Source organism: Ziziphus jujuba, chromosome 5 (genome assembly GCF_031755915.1).
Source record: "Ziziphus jujuba cultivar Dongzao chromosome 5, ASM3175591v1".
Lineage (NCBI taxonomy): Eukaryota > Viridiplantae > Streptophyta > Magnoliopsida > Rosales > Rhamnaceae > Ziziphus > Ziziphus jujuba.
This window is the reverse complement of record NC_083383.1, coordinates 1,862,746-1,882,986: the sequence shown is the minus strand read 5'-3', so window position 1 is coordinate 1,882,986 and position 20,241 is coordinate 1,862,746. Positions and strand designations below refer to the sequence as shown.

The window sequence follows — 20,241 nt, the reverse complement described above, 5'->3', positions numbered from 1 at the left end:
GGGCCCAACACTACTACTTCATAACGGTCGAAAGGGGATGGGCTCTAATGGAAAATGGCTTCTTTGTTTATAAACAGTTCAAACAGGCCCAACTTTGTCTGTAACCTTAACGAACTTTTTTTTTTTTTTTTAACTCGTTTAATCAAAAATATTTTTATATAAATAATATTCATTAATATAAGTCTAAAGCCCTTTATTTCTTTTGAAGATTTAAAATAATTTGATTTTCTTCTCTATTTAAAAGAATATATATATATATATATATATATATATATTATTTTTATATTTACAAAGCATGGATTCTTACTCCTTCGTTGACATATTCAATAATGTTCGTTGGTCTCCAATAATGTTCATTTTAGTAAATTAAGATTTATTTTTGATGACCATGAAATCACATCCAAAAATAAATTTAAAAATTTAAAAATAATACAAATATAAATTTAATGATATATTAAATTTTTATTTAGGAAAATAAATATTGTTAAGAATAGATGATTAATAAATATAATTTTAAATCAGTTATTGATACGATCTAAATTCTTATAACACTTAATTTGAGCTTGACTATCCAAAAGCTGAAAAAGTATAACTTCATATTACTCTTTATGTTAAACACTTATAATTTTACGTTATTCTTTATATAAAACACTATTGAATCGGATTCTATAAATATATATATATATATATATATATATATATATATATATATATGTACCATATTCTGATATCTTTTCATTATATTGTTTACAGTTGCAACTCTATCAAAACTATCATTTATTTTAAATCTTCAACATGCCCATAAAATTGTTTTCCTCATTTGGACTGCTAAAATCGAACCACATGCAATGGCCAAAAATATTATTGGTATATGTCCATCATTGCTAAATAAAACAATTTTGGAAATTTATATTTCTACAACCAACGCCTACAAAATTAAGAACAATGTGAAGAAGGTGTACAAGGGCAATTCATGGAAGAATACATTGCTTGCCTAAGCAAATTGGCATACAAAAAGTGATATAGCAATAATGCAATGTTTTCTACTCTAAAGCCCAAACCTGCAAACAAGAAATTCAAAGAGAAAATAAATAGCGGTGAGAAAAAGAAAAATCTCCAACTTTCCAATGTTTAATGTTTAATGGTCATTCGTATCATTGCATGGCTAGGCGTTAACTAACCTGGATTTTTCCATCGGAGGAACCAGCAAAGAGCATTTCTCCATCCATATCTGAGGCTAAAGATGTAATCTTTGCATGTCCCCCACAACCCATTTTGATGGAAGCAACTCTTGTGAATCTTTCTTTTAACCAAACCTCAATCATACCGCATTTTGTGGTTGTAAATATGAAATCATTGTTTATGGCTATGCGTTGGATATCGAATCCAGTCGACAATATTCCTTGTATTGCCTTGGTTGTGAGTGAGAATATCTTCCAATTTCAATTGACAAAGGTAAGAAAGAAAGAAGGCAGTACAAGCTTTATAGAATTATAATCATCAACTTCTGCTATAAAATGAGAGAAGACAAATGTTTGTCGAGTACCTTTCCTGCTGTTGTATCTACTGATGAACCACCGGCGAAGAGAAAACCATCATGAATTTGAAGGGAATGTATGGTTTGTTTCCATAACAGTTTTCTTGTACCAGAGTAGAACGTGTTTGATGTAAATGTGGACAAATCCACCTCCTGCCATTTTTCCAAACAAAGTTTCAAGGCTGATGAAGATCAATTTTCAAAGCAATAGAATTGAACAATTTCTTGATCCAACCATAACTGAGTTCAATATATGAAGAAGAATGTTTATTACCTGGATGCTGTAACCGGAGCAACCACAATATAACTTATTTTCTGTCATGGCAAGGCATTTTACGTATTTGTGGAAGTTTATATGCTTTGGAGCCCCAGACCAATCATAAATCTGTGGCAATCAAAATCTTAGAAATTTTTAATGTTAAACTGCACATGTGTTTTGCAAGGGCAGAACCAACTTGCCTTAACTCCAGTTCCTTGTGAGATAAAGCACGCTAGTTTGTTGTTGGCTGTTAATTCATATACTGCTTCTTTCACATCAAGAACTTGAACACAGTGAATTTCTTCGGTTTTGATTGTCCAGACCTGATCAGCATATTTGTCACACACTCTCATCTCAATTATAAAGAACATTAAGACAATTGTTTACACGAGGAAAAAATGCATAGCAAGTTAAAGATTGACTTACCCGAATTGTCTTGTCTAAGGAACCGCTATATAATTTGTCTCCTGAAGTTGAAGCATAAAGACATGTGACTGCCTTTGTGTGCTCGCGAACCTCTTGGATCAACCTTAATACCCTCCTCCCTGCATCCCACACCTAGAGGAAAGAAATAAAGCATTGGTGCTGAACAAAGTAATCAACAACTTTAATATGTAGAAACAGTAAATGTCACATTTTTTAAAGAGAATTTGAGTTAGATTCACACCTTTATGGTTCCATCAGAATGGCTGCTGAAAACCCGACCTTTTAGATGCAGCAATGACAGAACTTCTCCATTCGTACATAAGTCCAATTCAACCAGTTCAGTACAACTCCACAACTCTGTCTACATAGGTGAACATAAATAGTTAATAATTTTGTTTGCTTGATATTTGCTTTAATTGAATAAGAAAGTTTCCCACTCCACTTACTACATCGACAGATGACAAGTTCATCAAGGCTTTCATTATATCAGTGACCACGACTGAATGCCTCTTAAGCTTTCTCAAGGTTTTGTATATGCATTTAGCATAAACTCCTAGAGCTTTGGGTGCAGTTAAAAATTTGAAAGTTGGAGATAAGTAATAATAATATAGAGAAATTGACAATGTTTGTTTGCAGCAATTAGCCTTCAAAACTTACCTGGATCACTCATAAAAGATCTTAAAGCAAGGGCTGCCAGAATCTTCTCCTCCAGATTCTTAGATGATTGGAGAAAACTTACAAATTCTTCAAGCAAACACTTTCGTGCAGCAACTTTCACACCAGTATCAGGAAGTATAGAAAGCATATATGTTAGCCACGTGGCAATGACAAGACAAGACTTGACCATTTCTAGACAACTACTCTTTAGGCATTCCTCCAAGGCTTTAAAGATAGAGCCCTTTTCATGGTTGCAAAGAACAAAAGCAACCTTCTTCTCCCAAGAGGTTACAGCTTTCTCTTCTTCTTCCTGCATCAAGACTTAAGTTCACAACTGAAACCAATTTGAAATTGAACGAGTACAAGGTCTCAAAACAACCAAAAAGCTTAAAAAAGAAAAAAGCTAACCATCGTTTCAGTAAAATCATTGTCAAGATTCTTAAGCTGTTCTGCCTTCATTAAAGCATTGTAAGGTTGATCAAACCCTGCGATTTTGAGTAGCCACGCTTCAGCATATGAATCACCTGAAGTGGTCATACGCCCTATAAGAGATGACAAGGCATCTAAAGCCATCATTTGAGAATTAGAGAAGTCCTTCCTCCGAAGTGCTTCAATTAGTGCTTCTATAGCATCTTCCCTGTAAATGCTCATCTTCTTTGGCTCAACCTGGAAAAATGCCAAAGTATAATCTATGTTTGAAAGGCCTACTAGATATCAGAAGGCTTTATCAACATTTAATTAATTTTTATGGTTATTTCTATAGAAGAATATTAAAAAGGCAAACCAGGAGATCAAGCTGAAGAAGAAGAGAAGCAATGACAGGCTGTTGCTCCATGGGAGCCATTTGAAGATATACAAGAAATGTATGCATGGTACTAAATGCTCCTTCATCTTTAATTATCTGCAAGATCTGATTGCAGAGTGTCCTCCTATACCATCATGAAAAGAATATAACTCCATGTCAATAAAATAATATATACTAATTTAAACTAACCTAAGATCCTAATTCTAATATATACCCATTTAACACATGTTCTTAACCTGATTTTTAGCTTCAATGGATTTTTGAAAGTTTGAGTTTTATCAGAAATTGGATTATTGTTATTGGTAAAGTCTTTGACATAAGTAATCATCTTTTCTTGGAAGCAACAACAAGAAATAGAATAAAAATATCATAGAAAAGAAAGTGAATACAAAGTAAATATTAGAATAAATTTTTAACGAGAAATGAAAAGGATTCAATATCACTCAAAGACAAAAGAGAGTTGGTACCTGTTTAACTGAACCAGCTCAGATAGAAATCCTACACATATCCCTTTGACAGAATCATTTCCAGCGTGAAATAACTCGAGCACAGGAGACAGATCAATTCTATTTGCTATCATATTCTTACAACTTTTTTCAGCGTGCATACAGCACAGAAGTATGGAAACTACGGAACTTCTTCCTTCTACCCTATCCAAACACTTGACTAAAGCAGGAATCCCTTTTGCAGAAATAACACTCAAAGCGTTAATGGATCTGCTATTTTCATCTCCTCCAATTAGAATCTGTTCAAGCAGTACTATAGCAGCATCTTTCGGTTCCATAATAAAGTGAAGATCATTCAGCTCCTCAGTTTTGTTCAATATTAGTTGCACAAGGGATGGTATAAGATCATGAGCAGCAAGCTGACCAAACGCTGGCTTGAGCTGGTATATAAGAACAGCAGCCTCAGATAGCCCATTTTTTAACAAAGCAGCCAAGCAATCAAGATCAGAATCTAGACTAGTGAGAGTTTCTCCAATATTTTCATCTGTAAATATCAGCTCAGACAGAATAAAAATTGACGTTCTCAGAATGCCTCTGTTTAGAGAAGCTGAGAGAATTTCAACGAACCCATTAACAATTGTTGGCTCAGATATATAAGAATGAACCCCAACATCACCCTTGGAGTCTTTCCACAATTTGAATATTGCCAGAACAGCTGCTTCGCACTCTTGCAAGTTTTCTGAAGTACAGAGACATAAAACATTGGGTTTCAAACCGTTGATTATTGTTTCAACTTCAGCTCGAGATATCACACTGGTGGGGGACGTAGATACGACAGGTCGCGTAAATCTTTTGCACCTTTGGTTGACCACGTATTCATCATTGTTCCTATTACGTGGGAATTCAAATGTTGTAAAGCGAGTGGAGGCTAATGAGGTTTCTTTAGTGGGGGAGTAATTAAATGAATACTTTGGAGTTTCAGAGTATAATAGTTCCTGTGGAAGATCAGGAAACTGTTCTTTCCATGATGTTATCAGTCTTTTCAGAACATAGTTTGTTTTGGGTAGCGTAGTTGCAGACAAAGGTTGCCGTGTAATGGGGCAGGTCGTGTTGCCCCTTTTCAGCCATTCTTGAATTGCTCTTCTTTCGTATGTCTGACCTGTTTCAAGCGTAACCGGGTCGCCAAAAATCTGGCCAGTGATCGGGCAAACAAAATCCTTAGGTGGTTTCCATCTACTATTTGGCTGCTCTGATAGTGGGAATGATGTGCAACTTGGGCTTCCTTCATCATTTTCGTGAGGAGAACTACACAACTCAAAGAATTTGAATACGTAAACGAATTTCAATTCCAACTTTGTAGTAGCTAGCACAAATCCATATAACTCAAAAAAACAAAAAAAAAGGGGGGGGGGGGGGGGAAGGGGTGGGGGGGAGGGATTTTAAGGCGACATAGTGTTTAATTACCTATTTCTCAATGCTTGGCTACTCAAATTTTCATAACTCCTACTTCTGCTCCTTTGTCGACTATGGTTTTTTCTGCAACTTTGTGGGACCACCTAAATAGCAAAGCAATTTTCAATGAAAAACCATCCATGGTTCTAAATTTAGAAAACAAATAGAACGAAGTCTAATCATTCATATGTCACATATTAAACAAAGTAAGAAAATGTTGAGTTATATTCATACTATAACTTCCCCATCAGATTCCGCTGAACTAATGCTGCAATCACTAATGACACATGGAGATACAGGCAAAGAGGTAGTAGTAGTGGAATCTGTTACACGTATGGACTTGAGACGCAATAAAGAAGCAGGTTCGATTTTGGCCTGCACATCTTGATTTGGAGATGACGTTTGTGGTGAAGTTATTGGAGAGAATAGAGTAGGAGAACATAGCGGATTCTTCATCTTATATTGTGGTGCTGCTGGCCTTGTTTCCATGTCCTCGTTCTTGTTGTTGCTGCCAAGAGTAAGCAGCAACTTGTGAGTTCTGTCATCAGAATCCACATTGGCATCACTTGCTTCATAGTCAGAATCTTCTCCATCCTCCTCCACCAAGCCTTCCTAGTATAATGAGCAAGAACATATCAAATACTAGAAAACCGAATAATAGGTTTAGAACTTATGCAAAACGAATATCTAGAAAAAAACTTGTCAATAGCAATGTTAATTGACCAAACAAAATTTCAAGGCCTTACCTTAGGATCCGATCTACCAGACTCCAAATTCTGTGAGGCTAATGAAGTTGTATTTATTCTGCTTTAGCAACAAAAGAAGTACACATATTTTATGCCTCAAATGAATCGAGAATTCAAATTATATGTTCCAGTAAATTATTCTGATGAGTATACATTTTAATGTAAACTAACCTGCTTGTTTCTCTTGTGCCATCTTTAGTTTTAAATATAGAAAACCCAGCACTCTTGGGCAGGATAGGACCAAATTTTACAAAATCAGGTACCGACCGGCTCAACTCATGCAAAGGAGTCATTGGTGGTTCTGCAATTGGCAACATTGGTATGACTTTCTTGCTAGAGGTAGAATCACAATTCATGCAGTCCTTAAAGTACTTGGCATATAGACGTGTATTCTCATCCAATGATTCCCCATAAAGTTGCTCCAGCCTTTGCAATTTATCTACTTGATCCGGTCTCATCGAAAGGATCAAAGACTCGTTGAAAAATTGATCAAAGTCAGTTGTGAAGGACAGATCAGAAAGATCAGGAACCACATCCAAGACAAGCTTGTGCCTCTGTTCAGAATACCACCCAACAATGGAGCCCATGTGTGGAAGAAACAGATCTTTCCAAAGTTCAGGAGCAAAATCAATCCGGGAAAACAAAGGATCAACTATAAACATCTCTACAACATGTAGAACTGAATTATGAACATTGTTCCTCAATTTCCAAAGGTAAGCTAGATTGAGGTGTGCCCAAGCAGAGAGATAGAAGTTGGGAACACCAGCAGTTTTGTGATTGGAATTCAACATGGCACAGACTTGCAACATCTTCTCTGCATGGTCCAATCTTGCAAGCTTGGTTTCCATATTAGAAGTTCTGATGGCTTCTTCAAGTGCCTCAATTCCCCAGTCCAAATTTGCCAACACGGCTTGATCAGAGTACAGGACCTCTGTGTCATCGCCGCAGCTTCCATCTTCGGCTGCCAATCTCTCCGCACACTGTTCTTTGTGTTGGGTTCTCTTTTCTCTATTAATCAACCTATCTCTTATGAAACTATCAACTGAGGTATTCAGTAACCTTACATTGTCCTTTTGGTCCATTGCAAACCTATAGTTTCCAGCCATCTTTGGAAATACAATCTGAACATCAAATAACTTCCAACCTAAACTACTAACAGTGCTTGGATCATCTTTTTTGTCAGCTGAGACAATATAGGAAAATAACCAAATTTGAATTGCGTGGAACCCAATTCATGTTAAACCATTTTACTATATGGTAGAAAATCAAACATTCTAACAAAGTATCGTCCTTGAATAATTGTAAAGTTCTAAAAACACAGACTTAAAATCTCATATTAAAAACTTCATCACTAAAAAAACGAAGTGCAAGGAAAGTGCTTACCGTATTGAAGAAGAGCCTTTACTTTAAACTGGAACTGTAAAATTAGACCACATTTCCTTTGTAAAGAGACCGTGTTTACAAAGCAATTCCATTGGTAGAGAGAGAGAGAGCCGGCTGTGAAAGATAGAAGCAGCTGTGCCGGCCTTTGGATGTTGTTGGGAGTTGATCAAAGCAAACAGTGGACTGGAAGATTTGAAAAATAATAATAATAATAATACTAAAATCACTATTGACGTCGGTATTAAAATTAATTAATCTTTCAACAAATGACAAGGGAGCATTTTGCCTTATTGGCTTAGTCATTTTTTTTTTTATTTTTTTTTTATTTGGTGAATTTTTTGGCTTAGTCATTAGTATTAAATTAAGCTGTCATATTGATCAAAAGCCCAGATTACAAGTTGTTAGTCTTATAGGGCGTATCAGCATAAGTCAACCCTGAACCATCCCGGTTAATTCAGAATCCGTAAAAAAATAATATCCTAAACTGGACTGCACGTTATAAAAATAATCCAATCTCCCAATAGCCTCCGATGGCAAAAGACACTCCTCCTTCCATTGACCTCTTGACCAATAAAAAAGTGGACACGTGGTCACTAAATTAAGACCTTGCTTCGTCGGATTTGCTGCTAAAGCCTAAGCTCGTCGTTTTGAAATTTTTTTGTTTAATTCAAATCTAGATAAAAGGACGAATATGCGCCAATACTGCTAGGTGGTACTTGCCTAACCGACTAATAAGTCATATTTCATATCAAAGTTCCATCAGCACCCCCACCGAAGCTTGCAACACGGACTATTTTTTGGTAAATATCGCAACACGTACTAATAACTCTCATTGATCGGGATCTAATGTGAATGTGTGATATAAACTTCAATAATTCCGTCCTCTGAAAAGGCCTTCTGCTCGAGATGACCCTTTTTCTTTTTTCTTTTTCTTTTCTTTTTTCCGTGTCACTTATATTGTCGTCCCACATTGTGGATTTAGAACTGTATGTTAATAGTGGGAGCTAATTATAGTAATCAATGGTTTTTTTTTTTTTTTTGTTTGTTTTTGAGTGCACAATGATTGTGATTTTGATATGCGTATATTAATTAATTCCATGCAATATCGAAAATGCTTAAAATTTCTAGATTACTATGGCAATAATAATAAGGTTGCAAGCAATATAAATAAATGAAATATAGATGAATTGGAACTTTGTTGTAATTCTAAATATCCAAAAGAATCCGAAAATTATTGTTATTCGTTTTGAAATATTTACTTAATTACGGATCAGACAATTAAATTAAAATGCAAAAACACAAAAGGTATGATTATGATGGGTCTTATGCTATACAATACGTAGCTCAGAAACTCAATAAGAGTGTATATATATAATCTTTGGAGTCTACTTGATTAAGCATTGTAACTATTTTCCCAATGCAAAAGAAACAAAAGTCAATGCTCAAAAGACAAACTAAATAACAAATCCTCGTATAAACAAATATGCTTAGGAAGGTATTTTTGAAATTTCCGGTGCAGCTTATACATTGAATTTTCATCACGTCTTCAACAGTAGTTTGTTGGCATCCAAGTGCCTCATACAAGCGGCAATCAATATTCAATACTGCATGTCTTCCAACGCTATTTTCCTTAGACCACAATCGAAAACGACTCCTCCTAGTCCACCAGTACAAAATACACAAATTTTTACTCCAAAACATATATACATTACCAAGTATCCCATAATTTTTCATTTCTTCAAGACCAAAAGGTTGCCAATTTCTTGTTAACCCAAAAAAAAAAAAAAGTGGCCAATTTCTTTTGCTGGTCATGGTAGCTGGTAGTCTGGTCCATGATTGATGTGCTGCGCCGAAGATTTAGACATCGCGTAATTGGTCTCTGCCACAAGTAAATCTTCCAATGGCCAAGCCATACCGTCCTTTATTTAAAATTAAAAGTCCCTCATTTGAATCCAGGTCCATTCAGCATCGTACACGTGGACGGTGATAATCTCCACTGTTCATCGAACCGATAGATGAGCTAGCTGTGTGAATAGCACGATTTCTTCAGACACCGATTAAAAAATAAAAAAATAAAAAAAATCTGTCATATTGATCAAGGATCCAGATTAAAAGTTGTTTAGCTTAGAGGGCGTGTCAACATAAGTCAAAAATGACAAGTCAACCTTGAACCCTCCCAGTTAATTCAGAATCCGTAAAAAAATAATATCATAAACTGGACCACACAGTATAAAATAATCCAATCTTTCAATAGCCTCCAATGGCAAAAGACACTCCTCCTTTCATTAACCTCTTGGTCAACAATATTCACCCAAAAAAAAAAAAAAGTCTTGGCAAATAAAAAGTGGACACGTGGTCACTAAATAAAGATCTTGCTTCGTCAGACTTGATGATAAGACTAAGCTCGTCGACTTTGTTTGTCTGACCCTTTCAATTCAAATCAAACAACCGAATGGTAAACCTACCCTTTTCCGGTTGAGTTTTCAACTTTTTGTATTTTTGGTTAAATTGGCAAATATTTTTTCCATCAACCGGGTTTGTCGCTTAAAGACGAAGACTGTTAGCAAATAATCAAAATTGTACATGCGAAGGAAAATTCTTCCTGGACAGCGACATGTAACCACAACATGAATGACCTGTCCTTTTATATTTATATTCAGCTAAAATCACACTAACAATTTACTGATATTTTTTGGGTCACATATTTGATTTTCATCTTTATATGGGATACTAAATTACTAAACGCAACTTCCTAAAGCAAGCACATTACATCCAAGTATAAGGAAATGAATATATTTGACTGCTGACTGCGGACTATTTCAACAAAAACGTCGAGTTTTTTAATTTTATGTTATTGATTAAAAACATAAAAATCGATATGATTCGATCTCTTGTTTAAAGCGTCTATATATAATTGGCAAGCTGGGTAAGCTTTTTCTTCTTTCATTTTTCTTTTCCTTTGTGAAAGTAATTCACATTATTATACACTTCATGACATAGCATTAACATTAAAGTACATAAACTTAAAAACATTTAAGGTATGAAAGCAAATCAATATATTAATTAAACAATTGATAGTCATGGATCATGTTGGCGCCAAATTAATGTAAGATAAATACAGTTTATGTATATCTTTTGCAATATATACATATATATATCTATTACAAACTATAGAAATTTCAAACTGTATAAATATTAGGCCGATCGATATTGGTTTGAAAAAGACTCAAAAGTAATTAAATATGAAATTCAACATTGAACATTCTAAATATCAATTTGAAATGATAAATGTGTGAAATATTTTAATTTTGATTTTGGCTTGTGATTCTGGAAAAGTAAACGTAAGCCAGCTTTTCTTATCTTTCATTTATATTTCCCTAATTAAGTCTGAGGTGTACCACTATAATCAGTATAAGATGGGCATGGATTGGAAACTAAACTTTCTCTGCAATTGACTTATAAAAGAAATAGAGATACAAAATAAAACATGGGTATATTGAAGATGACAAGTCCCCTGTGCGACGGTTCAACAAAAGCGGAATTGGACACTGTACAAAACCTCCTAACGAGGGAAATATTTACTTCGTACAGGTTAACAGATTGCCCAGAAATTTGCGTGTATCATACGCAACGCAAGTAAAATGATGGAATGGTAATATGGTAAAAAGGTAATATCAAAGCCAGTGATGACGTCATACATTTACAAAAAAAACAAAAAAAAGGGAAAAAAAAACTCAGACACAGTGGGCGGGACTTCATATTCCCCGCTCTTGCATTCTCATACAAAGTCCATTTTACAGACAGATAGAGAGAGAGAGAGAGAGAGAGAGAGAGACTCATATTGCCCTGTTTGGCGTTTCTCGGTCATTGAATTCAATTCGGTCAAATTCCCATTCCCACGAGATTTTCGTTATCGTAATAACGCGTTCTTTTCCTCTCACTCTAACAAACCATACCATTCATAAACTAAATTTCGTTTTTTTGTTTCCATTTAATTAATTTTTTTTTTTTAATGATTTTTGACTCCAATTCTCAAATTCTGTTTCTCACTGGATCTTTTCTTCTTTCGCGTCTACTGTTAACCAATCCGTCTTCTGACCCTTATCTTCGATCACCTTATGAACATAGCTTTTGTACTTTATTGATTCATCTCGGCTCTTCGATTTTCTCTGTAAGTAGTTAATTATGTTGTTGATTTATGCCTGAATTCTTGAAGTTAATGCTGTGTTTTTCTGCAACTGGGAGGCGGTTTTGTTTTGTTTTTTTTTATCTCTTTGGCGTTATCTTTAACTCCTCCGTTTGGTGGTTTGGTTGATGAGAATGTGAAGAAATTCGGCTGTGTCTTGTTTTGACAGAAAACGAGAGAAACTGATTGGTCCGACGATTGCACCGGGCTTTAGTTATTTCTTTTATGTTTTCATTTTGGCTTTTTCTTGGGTCTTGAATAGTTTGGATCTTGCAATTAAAAGCTTTGCCACTGTTATTACTGTTTTTCTGTTTTATTTGCATTGATGAAACAGGGCTTGACATTTTCTGGTTTGTTACGCACTTTCTCAGGTGTAAATTCGAACATTCTTTCAAGTTCAAGCAATTGGGGAAAAACAATGGGAGGGGTTTGCGCAGGCGGGACTGGTAAGCGAAATTTAGAACATGGAGATGATAATAAGACTTCCGGATTTTCCGGGAAGCTCAAGACCATGAAGAGCTTTGGAAAGCATAAAGAGAATTCGCAGACTCATGCTATTGGAAAGTATTCTGGAAATCCATCATATGACTACGATTCGGGCGAGCTGCCATTTTCCTTTTCCTCCGAGTTGAAGCAGTCAACGCTGGCGAGGACCGTGGCAACCAAGGTATTTTTCCTAATATTTTTGTGGGCAGGATTAGATAGATTCAAATAACATAGTGCAACGAGCAACCTAATACTTAAAATTTAGAAAATCCCAAGTTCCCTTTCCCTTTACATTCAAGAGAGAGAAGAAGTTCTACTTGTATAGGTGCATGGGCAAAAAAAGTTGTTCAAAATTTGGCAAGGATGAATTTTCAATTTTGGAATTTGTGGTTGTTGTTCAACAGCCAAAAATCTGAAAGAATTATGCATTTTAAGTCAAAACTTGTTTGCGTTGTGATGCTAAAAGTTCAGGTAGAACTATTTTGTGATATAAGGTTTGGAAAGCATTCATCTCGCCTTCATGAGATTGTCTATCTGGTTGTACAAATCAGTGGCGCTTTGAATTTAGTACATTATACAAAGCTGAATTGAATCCTAATTAATCTTCCGTATCTGTTTCTATGATGTATTGGTATTGATGCGCTTGCTCGGATGTTATAGGGTGTTATTAGTCTAATGTTGCATTTCTTTTGAAGGGAACTCAAAAGAGCTCGTTTCTCGGAAAAGCTGGTTTTGTGGGTCTGGAAGTTTTAGACACACTTGGAAGTAGCATGTCAAATTTGAACAATAGTGGTTTTATTTCTGGCGTGGCTTCTAGAGGGAATAGAATATCTATTTTGGCATTCGAAGTGGCTAACACGATTGTCAAGGGTGCAAACTTGTTACAATCTGTTTCGGAAGAAAATATCCAGCTCTTAAAGAAAGATATTTTGCATTCAGAAGGAGTACAAAAATTGGTTTCTACTGATATGGATGAGTTGCTAAGTATTGCTGCATCTGATAAGAGGTGGTTATTTATTATTTTCCTTGAGCTTTGCTGTATCTTTAATGTTTAGAGCAATTGAATTTACTGGGCTTTTTTTTCTTTTCTATTTATTTTCTCTAAAAGCTTTTCTGTCTTGGGCACTTATAGGGAGGAACTCCATGTTTTCTCACGGGAAGTAGTTAGATTTGGGAATCTATGTAAAGATCCACAGTGGCACAACCTGGATCGATTTTTTTCTTCGTAAGTTACTTCTGTAAGATGGGTTTTGGTGCAAATTTATTGCTGACTTGTGCTGACAGTGGTAATGATTTTTGAAATTTTGAAATCTTTCAGATTAGATTTAGATAATTTAAGCTACCAACAACTAAAATCGGAAGCAGAACTGACAATGAAGGAATTAACTACTCTTGCTCAGCACACTTCTGTAAGTAGCATTTTCATATTACATTATAAATTTGCATTGACTTATGATGATACTGATGGGCAAGGTTATGCTTGAGAAATATAAGCACTCATCTGGTCCACCAACATTGAACATTACTCTAAAAACATTATTATTTGAAACCATCCTTGAAAGCAGCACTTGCCTTTTTTTGTCGGGTGAATAAAAGAGCACCTGCCTTCTGTTTGCACATTGCAACCCTTGAGTGTTTGGTGTAATGTCCTGTGTAAAATCTTCTTTTGGTTTCCATTCATTTTATGAACATTTAAATATATGCAGATGTGTTGAATGTGTGATGCATGTGCACCGCATATTTGAGGCATGATGGAAATATTTATTCTTTTCTTTGGATAATATAATGCAACAGATATTTTGTGCTTTACATACATTTTTATTTTAGCTATCTGCTTTTAGATAGTACAAGACTTTGTTTGTTGGATTTTACTGTATGTCCCACCTGAGCAAGCTAATTCTTTTTCCTCTTCTTTAGGAATTATACCATGAATTAAATGCTTTGGATAGATTTGAGCAAGATTATCGACGAAAGCTTGAGGAAGTGGAGGCCTTGAATCTACCTCGAAAAGGTTGGGCATAGGATCATTTTTCACTTACCACATCCACATGTTTTTGAGTGTTTTATGCTATTAACATATTTTTGTCTACTGAATTTCATCTTAAGCAAATCTCAAACAAAAGTTATTTGCTAGTGTACATAATATGATTTCTCAGCTAACGTTGATAGTCCCTTTTTTTTCCTATTCATTATTTCATGATGCTTTATGTTTCTGCTAGCGACAAAAGCATAGGAGTGCAATAACTTCATTAACTGGTCATTTTCTTTGTAATTGTAGGAGAGAGTCTCACAATTTTACAAAGTGAGTTAAAACAACAAAGAAAGCTCGTAAGGGGCTTGAAAAAGAAATCTCTTTGGTCTAGAAATTTGGAAGAGGTATACTGTTGTGAACCACTTGTTGCAATTGCTAAAGGGATTGCACTCTGTTTTCTGGAATCATTTGGCAGGAATTGGTTTGCTTCTTTAACATATTTTGAAGCAATTTGGGCGTTCAATTGTGATTTTAATTGAAATTTCCGAGGTTGAAGATGAAGTCAACAATTAAATATATTTATCAACACATGGAAATTTTTTTGGCAGTTTTTACACAGGACATGGAAGAATGTCTCCAGGACTTTTGCTATGAAGTCACCAAAATACTTATAGTTGACTAATTGTTTTGCACTTTGCAGATTGTGGAGAAGCTTGTTGATGTCATTACTTATATACATCAAGCAATATTGGAAGCATTTGGAAACAACGGTATGAACCACAGCTTATACTTAGATGATTAGATCATCAATTAACTGCCACATGAAAGTGGTAATCTGATACAAATTAATGTGAAAGTATATGCAAGTATGCTTTCTTCTACAGGGGGTGTAGTTAATGACTTGAAACTTGCATTACCACCTAGTCAATGACATGCTTACTTGTCTGTATAAGACTTGGTTTCTTATTTTCAGATGATTACTTATGGACTGTTGAGTTTTAGTTGATCATATATCATGTACGCAAGCATTAACTAGACTCCCTAAAATGTGGTACTTACATTTGAGTAATACCACTTCAAACTTGACTTATATACACAATTCCTATTTACTATTTATCTTCTGGAGCTAATGGTTACTCTTCATTTGGGCATCCAGTGAGAGTTAATCTCATGGCAGTTAATAAAATGGGCTTCAAATGATTACTGTTGCATTCTGAAGGAGTTGCAATTATGGCAGGTAAGATGCTGGTTACAGTGGAGCACAAGAAAGATACTCAAAGATTAGGTGTAGCTGGTCTTGCATTGCACTATGCTAATGTCATCAATCAGATAGACAATATTGTAAGTTCATTTTTCATCTTTCTTGTCCAGCTTCCTATTTTATTTACTGGTGGAGACTTGCCGAATTGAATTTTTCTCTTACATGGAAAGTTTTACATTATTAGGCATCTCGACCAACCTCCCTCCCTCCAAATATAAGGGACACACTATATCAAGGATTGCCAAACAGTGTTAAGCTAGCCTTACGGTCACGATTGCAGACTCTAGATGCAAAGGAAGAGGTATGTTTCCTGAAGGACTTTAGACTTCCAGATGGTACACGTTTTCATTGACATTTTCCTGATTCATATTGAATTGCTTAGCATTTTGTTTTCTGCAGCTCTCCGTTTCTCAGGTCAAAGCTGAAATGGAAAAGACTCTCCAGTGGCTTGCCCCTGTTTCTGCAAATACCAACAAGTAGGTTATGTAGCAATAATCATAATCTTACTTGAAGATTTTTATCCAGCTTCACGCTTGCACTCAGTTTTTTGCATGAAACTTTGTCATTGATGTTGTTATCCCCTGTTTCATTCATGTGTTTTTGTTTTTGTAACAAATGGTGACAGAGCACATCAAGGATTCGGGTGGGTTGGAGAATGGGCAAACTCTGGGTTAGTCAAAGCTTCACTCTCTTTGTTTATTGTTTATAATTTAAATGAGAGCGTTCATTTTATCCAACAGAACCTTCAAATTTGACAGTTATCTTTTTTTTTTTTTTATCATTTGACAGGCCTGAGTTTGGCAAGAATACAAATACGCAAACTAACCTGATTCGTCTTCAGACACTCTATCACGCGGATAAGCAGAAGACAGATCTATACATTCTTGAACTGGTCACTCGGCTTAACCAACTAATCAGTTTAGTAAGACAGAGAGATCATGGATTCAAGCCAGCACCTGTACGTTCTCCAGTGCGCAAGGAACTGGAGATTCACTCCAAGATGCAACGCTTTCTATCAATGAACCACAGTACTAAAACTCAGAGGGGTCAACTTTCACAAGAAGATAGAAATTTGTTAGACATGGTAACCAGGAGGAGGGTGGTTCAAGGGATTAGTAAAAGCCAGGAATTCACGGTGACCAAGAAGAGAGGAATCAGAGGCTCGGCCCTTAGCAGGAGCACTGGGAGTTCCCCAGCTACGGGTGTGAGTACAAGATCGAATACTAATGTTTTGGATGTTATGGATGGGTTAGATGATGTATTTTGAGTTGTTTCAACAGCCCCCAACAGCCCCGTTTCTACCCCATTTTTTTGTTCGTTTCCAAATTTTATCATTCGTATATCTGCTTCTATGTTTCCATTCTAGTGTATATATATTTGGGTGCGTTGGGTTCTCATTATATTGTATATGCCCTAAAATATATGGTGGTATCTGTGTTATACATATTTTTCAGTTAATTTCTTGCAATAGGATCCGTTGGAGTGGTCCAAAAGTTTTGCGGGGCAGCTTCACACCGGAATGGTATTCGGAATAATACAAAATAAAAAGCATTAATGATTCAAGAGTATAGTGAATACTACTATTTTTTGGAAATGGCGCTCTCTTCTCCTCCTAGAATAAAAGTTAAGCTTAACGGTTTAGACTAATGAAAAGCTTCACCCAAAAATGGTACCGGACTACGCAAAACCTAATAATATATGGCTGTCTATGAGCTGAGCCTAGAAGTTTGGTCTCTACACTCCCTTTCAAACGGAGCTGAGCAGCTTGGAAGTTTGGACTAAGATTTATGAGAGTTCCTTCAAGATAGGGATCAGATTGGTATGAATGGGAGTGCCCACTTGTCGTAACAGGCTTTGGAGCGGACACCCATCTCGCATAGTTTTAGCGAGCATAGACCACTCATCACATCCCGTTAACTGCCTGAAGGATCATGCTTTGGTTTCTCTTCGTTTGGCCATTTTATATAACCCTCTTCAAACCCCACGGTATATGCACGGGTGATGTGGGACTCTTCGACAACCCACGCTCGCATATTTGAATGGTCATTTTGCATAAGATTATTGCGGCAAAACCCAATAACTAATTATCTGTGGCTTTTGGCATGGATTTCCTTAGAATCACTCCACAAATCAAAATGATACGATTTGATTTTTTAAAACTATACATTCATTCCTCTTTCAATAATTTCCCAAACTAACCAACTCCTTCGAGTAGGTTTCTAAACTGGCTGCTTCTATCGCTGACTATTAATATATGTTCAAATAAATAAGTAACTTATTGAAGAAAATAAGCCTTTCCACATTTGATGACGTTGTGAGGAATAGGGGCTTCGACGCGCAAGTATAGCTCCTGACCAATATACCATTTCTCTACATCTCAGGTTCCACATACCTTGATTGTCCAACTTTATTACTATTGCTGTCCATGAGAATGGATACACCTACGTTATACAACCAACGGAACAAATATATCAGTCAAATTCTCATTGTAAAAACAATAAAAACGGATACCACTTGACTTGAATCTCAAAAGTTGAAACCTGCACTGTAGACCTTGAAACGGCATCCACCATATTATATTTTGCCATCTTGCTCTTATTCCAAATCCCCTGTTCCATTCTGCAAATTCGGTTGGATATATTAATATTAATGTTCATCAAATTCACAGCCAAACGATGAATTAATGTATTTATTTGATCACATCACAAGGAAATGAAACTCACCAAACGACGAAGAAACTGTAACCGTCGATGTGCCAAGACTGCAAATGAGGAAGGGGATTAAAAGGCACCACATGAACGAAATCACAGTATATAGCATCATCAACAACGGAGGTTCCCAATGTGGGAATCCGAGTTTCATAAGGCATTTCGGGAACTATAATTCCAGAAGTGGAAACGTTGTTGATTTGGAAATAGTCCGCTAATTTCAGCTCAGTATCCGGATGCACAAACGACACTCCATTAATGGCGTAGCAGAGCTTGTTTTAATTTAGCAGCATAACACCATCCTCAAGGTATACCATTCTAGACATGTTTTGATGTTTTCGTAATGGGCTTCAGCCCATAAATCCCGTCTGCCTATTATAAAAATAAAATAATAATAATAATAATAAAGAAAAAGGTCAAAATTTGGTACCAATTTTGACAATTTGAGTCAGCTAACATAACCTATTAAGCATATATGTATCTACCCAGTGGAAGGCGTTATACCAATTGGCAACCAATATATCCAGATCTCCATAGGGTTGGTCCAATGGAAGAGGAATAACTTCCCTATTGTTCACTCGGATAGCACCACATCCTCCTCCAGCCTTCTGCAGCAGAAGCGGAGGGAAATAGAAGAAGCTTCCAATCTGATTCTTGAGTTGAAAAAGTAAATGTATAATTTTGGCCTGGCAATATTGGGCAATTGGTCTCCTGTGCCCCATCCTGCCATGAATTCCTCCTCATATGTATACCTTCCTACAACATTATAATATTCATGTATAATACATTTATTAATTATAATTACATTCATAAACAGAGAATTAGCAAAACCAACTGCCCACTTCATAAAAACCATTTTATCATTACCATATCATAAGAAATGGTTCCCTCAAGTTGTTACGAATACTGATATGGACGACGTCGTTGGTGGTTGCATAGAACAATGGCCATGGAAATCGATCAGTTATCACAATCGCCTGCAGCCATATGCATGCAACACAACAACCACATATATGCTACATGCATAGCCATCACTTAAAGGAGTTAATTCAACCTGTTTTTCAACTCCGAGAGTGGGCATGATAACAGTACGAAACAGTCCAGTCGTAGAAAACCTCTGACGATTTTGCAGCAACCTGCAAAGTGATTCGTAGCAGACCCATTGATTTGATTCCATCATTGGTCATGCAGACAATATATCAGGGCCCTCTCAACAATTTTTGAGAGGCCCTAGGCCCAAAAAACATATTTAGGGTCAGTAGTTAAATATTATTTTTTATAAAATAGATTTTTTGATATAAAATTTATTTATTTTTAATTTTTTTAAATGTAAAATTATTAATTAAATTTTTATATTCAAGTGATAATAAATATTTTTTAATTGAGAAAATTATTAATTATTTAATTTTTTTGAGATATAATTAAATATAAATAAATTTTTATTAATTTCAATTTTGTAAATTTTTTTTCCATTGAAACTGCACTAACAAAAAATAATAAATCTATGCATAGGAAAACAAATTTAAATTTTTTTTTTAAGTTTTAGTTCTCAAAATAAATCTAATTAATTTAGTTAAATTAAAATATAAAAAAAAATAAAAGCAAAAACTAGAGGATTACAAAATCTAATTTTTTGCAAACAGTAAGAATAATTAGTAACTAATTAAAATAATAAATTTAAAAAAAATATAAATTAAAACTATTATGAGAATGAACAATACAAATTCATTAAAATAAATTATCACTCACAAGCTTATCTTTTATTTTAAAATTATTTGCATTAAAGTTGCAAATGATATAGATTGGATATCAAAATATGATTGAGTGATAAGGGATGAAAATAAGTGAATAAGATGAGAAAAAATATATAAACAAATGAGAAAAAGTGCATAAATGAGAAAAAATATTTAATATGTT

General features: G+C 35.2%; 3 protein-coding genes and 1 non-coding gene across 4 annotated transcripts; 1 reads left to right on the top strand and 3 right to left on the bottom strand.

The window, feature by feature from the left end:
- Nucleotides 1-814: 814 nt before the first annotated feature.
- On the bottom strand, nucleotides 815-8,024 carry LOC107420414 (putative E3 ubiquitin-protein ligase LIN-1). The gene is made up of 16 exons (XM_025074629.3): nucleotides 6,500-8,024; nucleotides 6,329-6,386; nucleotides 5,817-6,194; nucleotides 5,595-5,686; nucleotides 4,152-5,435; nucleotides 3,664-3,808; nucleotides 3,288-3,545; nucleotides 2,880-3,189; nucleotides 2,669-2,781; nucleotides 2,464-2,583; nucleotides 2,223-2,354; nucleotides 1,997-2,119; nucleotides 1,812-1,922; nucleotides 1,547-1,690; nucleotides 1,182-1,433; nucleotides 815-1,061 (listed from the first exon to the last, which is right to left on the bottom strand). The coding sequence occupies exons 1-16, from the start codon at nucleotides 7,432-7,434 to the stop codon at nucleotides 1,044-1,046; spliced, it is 4,473 nt and encodes a 1,490-aa protein (XP_024930397.3). The 5' UTR covers nucleotides 7,435-8,024; the 3' UTR covers nucleotides 815-1,043.
- Nucleotides 8,025-11,500: 3,476 nt separating this feature from the next.
- Nucleotides 11,501-17,074, top strand: LOC107405384 (protein PSK SIMULATOR 2). Its single transcript, XM_048476083.2, has 13 exons — nucleotides 11,501-11,882; nucleotides 12,269-12,564; nucleotides 13,079-13,389; nucleotides 13,516-13,608; nucleotides 13,702-13,792; nucleotides 14,301-14,394; nucleotides 14,662-14,759; nucleotides 15,056-15,125; nucleotides 15,593-15,696; nucleotides 15,801-15,917; nucleotides 16,016-16,092; nucleotides 16,242-16,286; nucleotides 16,406-17,074. Exons 2-13 carry the CDS (start codon nucleotides 12,316-12,318, stop codon nucleotides 16,881-16,883), a joined length of 1,827 nt encoding a protein of 608 aa, XP_048332040.1. The 5' UTR covers nucleotides 11,501-11,882; nucleotides 12,269-12,315; the 3' UTR covers nucleotides 16,884-17,074.
- Nucleotides 17,075-17,423: 349 nt separating this feature from the next.
- LOC112492145 (small nucleolar RNA Z279/snoR105/snoR108) lies at nucleotides 17,424-17,528 on the bottom strand. Its single transcript, XR_003056486.1, has one exon. It is a non-coding gene; the product is annotated as a small nucleolar RNA Z279/snoR105/snoR108 (small nucleolar RNA).
- A 128-nt stretch (nucleotides 17,529-17,656) lies between these two features.
- LOC112492005 (monocopper oxidase-like protein SKS2) lies at nucleotides 17,657-19,418 on the bottom strand. The gene is given in 5 exon segments (XM_048476487.2): nucleotides 17,657-17,991; nucleotides 17,993-18,057; nucleotides 18,157-18,235; nucleotides 18,340-19,080; nucleotides 19,192-19,418. Coding segments are annotated over 4 exon segments (555 nt in total). The 5' UTR covers nucleotides 18,651-19,080; nucleotides 19,192-19,418; the 3' UTR covers nucleotides 17,657-17,891.
- Nucleotides 19,419-20,241: the final 823 nt, after the last annotated feature.

Excerpts from the sequence above, each read along its gene's own strand:
- LOC107405384 (XM_048476083.2), top strand. The coding sequence starts at position 12,316 with ATGGGAGGGGTTTGCGCAGGCGGGACTGGTAAGCGAAATTTAGAACAT. Across the intron at positions 13,390-13,515 it reads ATTGCTGCATCTGATAAGAG|GGAGGAACTCCATGTTTTCT; the intron begins GTGGTTATTTAT and ends GGGCACTTATAG. Across the intron at positions 14,760-15,055 it reads GGTCTAGAAATTTGGAAGAG|ATTGTGGAGAAGCTTGTTGA; the intron begins GTATACTGTTGT and ends TGCACTTTGCAG.
- LOC107420414 (XM_025074629.3), bottom strand. The coding sequence starts at position 7,434 with ATGGCTGGAAACTATAGGTTTGCAATGGACCAAAAGGACAATGTAAGG. Across the intron at positions 6,387-6,499 it reads GGCACAAGAGAAACAAGCAG|AATAAATACAACTTCATTAG; the intron begins GTTAGTTTACAT and ends TTGCTAAAGCAG. Across the intron at positions 1,434-1,546 it reads TAGATACAACAGCAGGAAAG|ATATTCTCACTCACAACCAA; the intron begins GTACTCGACAAA and ends TGAAATTGGAAG.